This window comes from Neofelis nebulosa, chromosome 2, assembly GCF_028018385.1.
Source record: "Neofelis nebulosa isolate mNeoNeb1 chromosome 2, mNeoNeb1.pri, whole genome shotgun sequence".
NCBI classification, from domain to species: Eukaryota; Metazoa; Chordata; class Mammalia; order Carnivora; family Felidae; genus Neofelis; species Neofelis nebulosa.
The window spans coordinates 143,040,481-143,050,632 of NC_080783.1; the positions used below are offsets into that span (position 1 = coordinate 143,040,481).

The 10,152-nt window shown below is 37.3% G+C and overlaps 1 protein-coding gene across 8 annotated transcripts in view; it reads right to left on the reverse strand.

Annotated features, from left to right (window-relative positions):
* The window catches only part of CCDC18 (coiled-coil domain containing 18), a 119,969-nt gene extending 109,845 nt beyond the window's left edge, over positions 1 to 10,124 (reverse strand). For 4 of the 8 annotated variants that reach the window (XM_058716532.1, XM_058716535.1, XM_058716530.1 and 1 more), the window contains exons 1-5: positions 9,906 to 10,124; positions 9,058 to 9,236; positions 7,261 to 7,424; positions 6,310 to 6,484; positions 2,939 to 3,097 (exon numbers count right to left, since the gene is read on the reverse strand). In XM_058716532.1, coding sequence (XP_058572515.1) covers positions 2,939 to 3,097; positions 6,310 to 6,484; positions 7,261 to 7,394 — 468 coding nt within the window. In that variant the 5' untranslated portion in view covers positions 7,395 to 7,424; positions 9,058 to 9,236; positions 9,906 to 10,124. The remainder of the gene's footprint in view (positions 1 to 2,938; positions 3,098 to 6,309; positions 6,485 to 7,260; positions 7,425 to 9,057; positions 9,237 to 9,905) is intronic. The other 4 variants (XM_058716531.1, XM_058716533.1, XM_058716534.1 and 1 more) reach the window with 4 other exon arrangements.
* Positions 10,125 to 10,152: the final 28 nt, after the last annotated feature.

Sequence of the window (10,152 nt, forward strand, 5' to 3'; positions counted from 1 at the left end):
CCTATCCTTCTCAAGCTGTTCCAAAAAACAGAAATGGAAGGAAAACTTCTGGACTCATTCTATGAAGCCAGCATGACCTCGATTCCTAAACTAGACAGAGACCCCACAAAAAAGGAGAATTACAGGCCAATATCCCTGATGAACATGGATGCAAAAATTCTCAACAAGATACTAGCAAGTCGAATTCAACAGCATACAAAAACAATCATTAAGCATGATCAAGTGGGATTCATTTCTGGGCTGCAGGGCTGGTTCAATATTTGCAAATCAATCAGTGTGATATATCACATTAATAAAAGAAAGGATAAGAACCATACAATCCTGTCAACAGATGCAGAAAAAGCAGTTGACAAAATACAGCATCCTTTCTTAATAAAAACCCTCGAGAAACTCAGGATAGAAGGAACAAATCTAAACAACATAAAAGCCATATATGACAACAGCTAAATCATCCTCAATGGGGAAAAACCAAGAGCTTTCCCCCTGAGATCAGGAACACGACAGGGATTTCCACCCTCACCGCTGTTGTTTAACATAGTGTTGGAAGTCCTAGCATCAGCAGTCAGACAACAAAATGAAATCAAAGGCATCAAAAGTGGCAAAGATGAAGTCAAACTTTCACAATTTGCAGACGACATGATACTCTACATGGAAAATCCAACAGACTCCACCAAAAGTCTGCTAGAACTGATACATGAATTCAGCAAAGTCACAGGGCACAAAATCAATGTACAGAAATTTTTATACACCAATAATGAAGCAAAAGAAAGAGAAATCAAGAAATGGATCCCATTCACAATTGCATCAAGAACCATAAAATGCGTAGGAATAAACCTAGCCAAAGATTTAAAATATATGTATGCTGAAAACTATAGAAAGCTTATGAAGGAAATTGAAGAAGACACAAAGAAATGGAAACACATTCCATGCTCATGGATTGGAAGAATATTGTTAAAATGTCTATACTACCCAAAGTAATCTACACATTCAATGCAATCCCAATCAAAATTGCACCAGCATTCCTCTCGAAGCTAGAACAAGCAATCCTAAGATTTGTATGGAACCACAAAAGACCCCGAATAGCCAAAGTAATACTGAACAAGAAAACCAAAACAGGAGGCATCACAATCCCAGATTTTAATTTCTGCTACAAAGCTGTAATCATCAAGAAAGCACAGTATTGTCACAAAAACAGACACATAGACCAATGGAATGGAATAGAGACCACAGAATTGGACCAACAAATGTATGGCCAACTAATCTTTGACAAAGCTGGAAAGAGTATCCAACGGAAAAAAGATAGTCTCTTTAACAAATGGTGCTGGGAGAACTGGACAGCAATATGCAGAAAAATGAAACTAGACTACTTCCTTACACTATTCACAAAAATAAACTCAAAATGGATAAAGGACCTGAATGTGAGACAGGAAACCATCAAAACCCTAGAGGAGAAAGCAGGAAAAAACCTCTCTGACCTCAGCCGCAGGAATTTCTTACTTGACTCATCTCCAAAGGCAAGGGAATTAAAAACAAAAATGAACTACTGGGACCTCATCAAGATAAAAACTTCTGCACTGCAAAGGAAACAGTCAACAAAGCTAAAAGGCAACCGACAGAATGGGAAAAGATATTTGCAAATGACATATCGGATAAAGGCCTAGTATCCAAAATCTGTAAAGAACTCACCAAACTCCACACCCGAAAAACAAATAATCCAGTGAAGAAATGGGAAAAAGACATGAATAGACACTTTTCTAAAGAAGACATCCAGATGGCCCAAAGACACATGAAAAGATGCTCAATGTCACTCCTCATCAGGGAAACACAAATCAAAATCACACTAAGATACCACCTCGTGCCAGTCCGAGTGGCTAAAATGAACAAATCAGGAGACTACAGATGCTGAAGAGGTTGGGGAAAAACGGGAACCCTCTTGCACTGTTGGTGGCAATGCAAACTGGTGCAGCTGCTCTGGAAAACAGTGTGGAGGTTCCTCAAAAAATTAAAAATAGATCTACCCTATTACCCAGCAATAGCATTGCTAGGAATTTACCCAAGGGATACAGGAGTGCTGATGCATAGGGGCACTTGTACCCCAATGTTTATAGCAGCGCTTTCAATAATAGCCAAATTATGGAAAGAGCCCAAATGTCCATCAACTGACGAATGGATAAAGATGTGTTTTATCTATACAATGGACTACTACTTGGAAATGAGAAAGAATGAAATCTGGCCATTTGCAGCAACGTGGATGGAACTGGAGGGTATTATGTAAGTGAAGTAAGTCAGGCAGAAAAGACAGTTACCATATGTTTTCACTCATATGTGGATCCTGAGAAACTTAACAGAGAACCATGGGGGAGGGGAAGGGAGGAAAAAAAAGTTACAGAGAGGGAGGGAAGAAACCATAAGAGACTCTTGGATACTGAGAACAAACGGAGGGTTGATGGGGGTTGGGGAGAGGGAAAGTGGTGATGGGCATTGAGGAGACCACCTGTTGGGATGAGCACTGGGTGTTGTATGGAAACCAATCCAACAATAAATTATATTTAATATAAAAAATAATAAAAATAAAAATAAACATTTAAAAATAAATAAAAATAAAAATTTTTAAATAAAAAATACAAAGGAAGATAAATAAGTTGTATTTCCTTCATACAAGAAATAAAACTACATAAATTGATAATCTTAAGATTATGACTTATGTAAATGTAATCATGACTTATGTAAATGTACACACTATACAAGCTACCCTAAATCATTTTCAGATATTAAATTCATATAAAATTGATTTCATAACATGTTGATACTATATTATCATAACAAAAGTTATTATACATAACACATTAAAGCAAAACATGGAATATTTTTCCAATTATAAATCTTAAAATGATTCCAGTTAATGTCTACTTGTATAGTCACACTTCAAGAAACATACTTTTGCTCTTGACTGTGTTAATTCAAAGTGGACAGATTCCATTTTAGTCATTAAAGAATGATTCTGTGAGACCAAACAAGCATTTTGTTGCCTAAGTTTGTTAAGTTTTTCTCGAAGACTTCTGATCTCCTGATCCATGGAGGTAGATGAAAAAGACATCTGAAAAATGAAAAAGAGCAAGCTATGTTGCATTATTTCATTATATGTAATTAATGGAAAACTGTAAACAATTATCAGTAAAATGTCTACATAGCTCAGAAAATGAGTTAAGATGTTTAGTAAGTGTGGTTGAGGACGTGTGGGACAGTAAGCGCTCTCCTCCACTGTGGTGAACACGTACATAAATAAGTATAGTTTAGAAAACAGTGGTACACTTTGGGAAAGTTCTTAGTATTACCAGTAAAGTTCAACATACTAAGACTCAACAATATTACCCCTGGGTATAAATTTAAAACTTTTGCAGCTGGGGGCGCCTGGGTGGCTCAGTAGGTTAAGTGGCCGACTTTGGCTCAGGTCATGATCTCACTGCTCTTGAGTTCCAGCCCTGCGTCAGGCTTTGTGCTGACACCTCAGAGCCTGGAGCCTGCTTTGGATTCTGTGTCTCCCTCTGTCTCTGCTCCTCCCCTACTCACAGTCTGTCTCTCTCAAAAATAAATAAACATTAAAAAAAATTTTTTTACACCTGAAAATATAAAAATATTCATACTAAATTTCCCCATAAGAGACAATAAATGGAAAAAAACCAAATGACTGTCAACAATAAAATGGATAATGGATAAATTCTTTCAACCAACTCTTCATTTCGGCTAGGGTCATGATCCCAGGGTCATGGGATTGAGCCCCGTTTTGGGCGCTAGACCGAGCATGGAGCCTGCTTAAAATTCTCTCTCTCCCTCTGCCCTTCTCCCACCTTGTGCTCTCTCCCTCTAAAATAAAAAATAAATTAGGGGCGCCTGGGTGGCTCAGTCGGTTAAGCGGCCGACTTCGGCTCAGGTCACGATCTCGCGGTCCGTGAGTTCGAGCCCTGCGTCGGGCCCTGTGCCGACAGCTCGGAGCCCGGAGCCTGTTTCCGATTCTGTGTCTCCCTCTCTCTCTGCCCCTCCCCTGTTCATGCTCTGTCCCTCTCTGTCTCAAAAATAAATAAACATTAAAAAGAAAATTTAAAAAAAAAAATAAATAAATAAATTAAAGAAATAAAAATAAAAAAGTAAACTATACACAAATTTTTATTATACTTTTAAATATATATTTTATAATAAATTAATTTTCTAGAAGGTTGAGGTTTTCAAGACATAATTTTTTTTTGAAAAAGTAATATACTTATGCAATCCAAAAGTCAAAACTATACAAAACATACAGAAGCCTCATTCCCATTTTTGGTAGATAGGTAACCATTTTTATAAGTTTCTTATTTATAAAACACCAATCACACAGCAAAAAAAAAAAAAAAAAAAAAAAATAGGGAACTGCTTATACAGTTATTAACTACAGAGTTACTAAGTTATGGTCTTAACTAAGCCCAGTCTTCTAGTGTTTCCACATTCATTTGCAAGCAAGACAAATTACCCACTCCCACACTGACTTATGCAAAATCTAGCATTCTAATTATGTCATTCTGTACCTTGCATTTTTTAAACTATATATCCTGCCAATCTCTCCACAATTAATATAGTTGGAAAGTCTATTCTTTTATTCTCTCCCCCACCTCAGCTGCAGTTTCCATTGCATGTTTATTCAACTAATCCCCTATTACTGGACACTTGAGGTATTTCTAATCTTCTGCTATAACAATGTTTCATTTTGTACTTATGCAGGCATACCTGTCAGGTATTTTTCTAGAAATGGGATTTCCACATCAAGAGTAAACGTATTTGTGATTTTGGGAAACATTACCGAATGCCCCTCCACAGGGGCTATATCATTTTGCATTCCTACCAGCAATGTATGAGAACACCTATCTCCTTCTAATTTCACCACAAAACACGGTATCAAACATCTGAATGTTTTAACAATCTGATAGGTTAAGAACTGGTACCTTAGTTTCACTGTGAATTCCTTTTATTATGAATGAGAATGAACACCTTTTTATTTGTTTGAAGATCATTTTAATTTCCTTTTTCACACATATCTATTGCCCATTTTTCTATCGGGTTATCTTTTCTTCTTTCTAGAAGCTCTTCCCATATTAAAGAGATTACCCCTTTGTCTTTAACAGGCATTACCAATATTTTCCCCCTCCAATTTATCATCTGTCTTTTGATTTTGCTTAAGGTAAAACACAATGATTTCAAATAAAGCATATATGTAACAAAACTGATCAGCAATTTGAGTTAGGATAGAGGTCAATTTTCCAGAATGTAAAAAAAAATTTTTTTGCCCCCAGAATTACATAATCTTTGTAGACATGGAATTTGAATTTATTTTCTAAATTGCTGGCTCACACTGCTTCATTAAGTAGCTTCCTTACGAAAAGAAAACCTCTTGGGGCACACTGGGTAGCTCAGTCAGTTAAACATCTGACTTTTGATTTCAGCTCAGGTCATGATCTCATGGTTCATGAGTTTGAGCCCCACATGGGGCTCCACGCTGACAGTGTGGAGCCTGCTTAGGATTCTTTCTCTTTCCCTCTCTCTCTGCCTCTCCCCGACTTGTGCGTGTGCATGTTCTCTCTCTCTCAAAATATCTAAATAACCTTAAAAAAAAAAAAGAAAAAATATCTCAATTGTTAGCTTTCTGAAGTGGGAAGACAAATTTTTATTCAAAAAGATGATGAAGTGCATATGCAACTGTATCTATATATGCATGCTGGCTATGAGGCAATAGAGCATAGGAAGAGAGTGGAATGGGAGATTAAAGGGTTGAGTAAGGAAGAAAGGTAAACACAGTGAGATGGACAATATGATTGAATACGAAATATGGAGAGAGAGAGAGTTCCAGACTAGTAAAGATGTCGAAGAGCATCCACAAAATTCAGGGATAATGAAGAGAACAATACCATGTTATCATATAGCACCTGATTCAGGCTAAATATGGTAAATATACCTTAACCACTGAATAAATAACTGATTACCTATTCCGTACATGGGATAGTGCCAAAAATCACAGGAGTTACAATTTACTTAGGAAAGCAAGCCATTTAATTGCAAAAAGGTAATAAATATAGAAGTTTAAAAATAGAGCAACACACCAAAGCAACTATTTTCTTGTTAGGACACAAAAAGAACCATAACATTTAAATTCAATGAGTCTTAAGCATGATGATAAAAGACTATGGAAAACATAAGACATTTAAAGAAAAAACTCAAAGTATTTTAAGTAGACAGATCTAAAACCAAAACTACTTTTATGTAGACAGGTCTAAAAACAATAACCTTATCTCTTGTTTTTTTTTCAAAATCAGTACGGCCACTGGGCATTTTACAAACTTTTTTATAAGGTGTGTGATTCAGAAGTCCAAGCTGGTTAGGCAGAGAAAGATCTTCCAGGATGAGTTTTTCAGACCTTGAGAGATTAGAGGTATAATCAGAATTTTCACTTGGACTAACACTAGAGAAAAAAGAAAAATACATTTTAATTCCTAGATGATTTAAGTATTCACTCCAATTTCTATACATCAAATAAGAAAACAGAAAGAAAAGCACCTGAAGTGCTGCTGGAAATCACATTCAGTTCTGAACTTAAGGCAATGTCACAACTAAATTTCTTAATAAAGTGTAATTAGTTTTAAACTAGAGACTCTATACACTAGAATTACTTAAGATTCAAAAAAAGAGTCAAAATAATAAAAGATTAACCCCAAAACATATATTTTATACTGAGTCCTAATATAGTAAAAGTGTCAACTTAATATACAAACACTTCCCTAATATTTCTACTTTTTCCTGGATGAGCACTGGGTGTTGTATGGAAACCAATTTGACAATAAATTTCATATATTGAAAAAACAAAAACAAAAACAAAACCAAGGGTTACATTAAAAATGACAGAAAATTGGGGTGCCTGGGTGGATCAGTCGGTTAAGTGTCTGACTTCGGCTCAGGTCATGCTCTCGCAATCTGTGAGTTCCAGACCTGTGTCAGGCTCTGTGCTGACAACTTAGAGCCTGGAGCCTGCTTCAGATTCTGTGTCTCCCTCTCTCTCTGCCCCTCCCCTGCTCTTGCTCTGTCTCTCTCTCTCTCAAAAATAAATATTTTTTAAAAATTACAGAAAAACTATTTCCTATTCTAAATATTATTAGAAGCAAAATATATAATAATGAAATTCATACATTTTACATTCATAAAGTCATATCCTAAAGTCTACATATGATTTTACTTACTTACCTGGATAACTCTTCCCCTAAACTCTGCAAACTCCATTCCGTTATCTTCAGTTCATGTCTTAAAGAAGCAACATTTGCAAGCAAACTTTCTTCTTCATGGTCTTTATTACAGTAGTCTGATGAACTAGATTCCATTTCTTAAAAAATGAAATGAATTTCTTGTACCTTGATGGAAAGAATCTGTGGTGTCAAAATACTCTCACAATAATAGAATTTAACTCATTATTTTTCTGTTTTCTCAAATGATGTGCAATCTTTCATAGTAATTTAAAACAAAACAAAACAAAACAAAACCCCAGTAACAAGGAATTTCTCTGCACTGTAAAGCCATGCAAATGGAAAGTTCAAGGGGCGCCTGGGTGGCGCAGTCGGTTAAGCGTCCGACTTCAGCCAGGTCATGATCTTGCGGTCTGTGAGTTCGAGCCCCGCGTCAGGCTCTGGGCTGATGGCTCGGAGCCTGGAGCCTGTTTCCGATTCTGTGTCTCCCTCTCTCTCTGCCCCTCCCCCGTTCATGCTCTGTCTCTCTCTGTCCCAAAAGTAAATAAAATAAAAAATAAAAAAAAAAAAAGAAAGTTCAACAGAATTTCAGTGAGTCAATTTTTTATTATATACAGGGTCTAGTTATTCTAGTCCCCCTTCTCCAAGCACATTTAATCTTTCTAACAATTGTGTGCATTAAGTACTTTTATTCTACGTTAAAGATGAACTAAGAATATGACAAATTAAATAATTTACTCAAGGTCTACAAACTGTCAATGGTAGAAACAAGATTTGAACCAAAGTCATCAGGATCCAAAGACCTTTTAATTATGTTGCACTGCAATTTCTAACTTATTATAAATCAATTCCAATACGAGCTGTTTGAACTTACATGCTCAAGTTACAAGGTCCGGAAACCTGATAAAAATGGTATCATTATAATCATTCATATTTTCTTAAAAGCAATTTATTACCAAGTAAAGTTTAACTCCTTCTCCTATTTAAAATGGTTATAAGGGGGCGCCTGGGTGGCGCAGTCAGTTAAGCGTCCGACTTCAGCCAGGTCACGATCTCGTGGTCCATGAGTTCGAGCCCCGCGTCAGGCTCTGGGCTGATGGCTCGGAGCCTGGAGCCTGTTTCCGATTCTGTGTCTCCCTCTCTCTCTGCCCCTCCCCCGTTCATGCTCTGTCTCTCTCTGTCCCAAAAATAAATAAAAAACGTTAAAATGGTTATAAGGTTTAAGAAACACACACAGTCACATCACAACCATAAGGATCAAAATGGCATTTAGCAAGTTAACTCATAGAAATACATGAAGAAAAGCTTTTCTTTCTTCAACTGATGACGATCTCTGGAGTTGTGAAATTCTCTACTAAATAACCTTTGCAAATAAAAAATCGTAACTAAGGGCCACATTTTGTTATTAATAATTAATACATAAAATCATTGCTTCAAAGTATATATTAGTAACTAATATAATAAAAACTAAGGCTTTAAAATCTTTACTACTCCTGTAGATCTTTCTGCATCTTAAAATTACATTCTTCTTTCAAATCCCATTTACCTTTGTCATTGTAGCATCTCTCTCTCATTACCCTTCTAGAATTCTGACCACATCCCAAGCTCCAAAAGGTTAGGAGTCCTGTGTATTATGTTCAGGACTGTAAGGCACTTGCAGAAGTTCAGTATGTTCGGTGAATAAATGATGACTCCCTAATTGCCCTTCTTTCCTTTCATTGAGCCAAAATAGTTTGGTAAATTTACTTCCCACTCAAAATTTCTCAGATGTAAGGAGGAAGATTAAAAAGAAAACCCTCACCTTATTGTAAGAAACTGTGGCAGGAAATTAAATGAGACGCTATGTCATCGCAGAGAAAATGTTTCTTTTTTCCCCTTTCGTTTGCACAAATTTGTTTCTGCTTAAGTGAGAAGACTCCCATACAAAAGTCAGTGGATCAGGTCCCCATTGTGCTCTATCTTTTCAACATCTCTAGCCTCCTACAGGATGGTGAAGGAAAAAAGGGTACAGACAATTTGGGTAAATTCTAAAATGCCATTCAATATTACGTTTCAACTAAATCAGGTTTTGGGTCCAACATCTGTGTATTTTAATGTAACAATTCCCTAACACTTCAGTACCAACGAATATATTTGCTTTTTAACTTTTTTTTCTTATTAGAGCATTTACTGTCAAAGATTTTTTTTCTTCCCTCCAACTTACAGTAGTTATAAAAGTCTATTCTCACACACGTGGCAAAGTATTTTTGGCCCTAATAACGTGTTTGTAGCTTTACGCACGCATACCCATCAACACCGAAGAACAAGTTGTTCTTTATAAACCTTGCAAGTAATAGGATGGGTTGTAGTCTTAAAAGATTCCTCATTTGGCAAGGAGATCAGAGATTTATGTTGTATTGTCCTGTTATCAACTACTCTCAATTTGACAGAATTAATCCTACATTCATCTGGAAGCAGCAGAAAAAAACTAACCCTAACCCTCCCCGATTTCTCAAGTAAAACAACCCTGCAGAGCAGTCAGCGCAGTAAGGGTGAAAACGAAGCGCTTTCGAGGGTGCTGGGAGGGAAAGGAACGTAACTCCAGGTAGGCCTGTTTCTACCCTCCAAGGAGCAGTCACCACCCAAGCCGTAGTTGGGAGACAGACCCACCTGACAACAGCGCACACCGCGCTCTCATCCGCGTTCGGAAGCCTAAGACCCTCTACAGAGCTCGGGGCGTGTAAGCATCAAACACTTCACGCGGAGAACAAACGAACCACAGCCGCACGGAGTTCGAACCGCCGCGGGAGCCGTTGGGGACACGCCTCCCGGGCCTCAGACCCGCCCCCTGCGCAGGCTCTGCGTGAGGTGACGCCACGACGCGGGGTCGGTCGGGGATAGTGATCAGCGAGCGCAT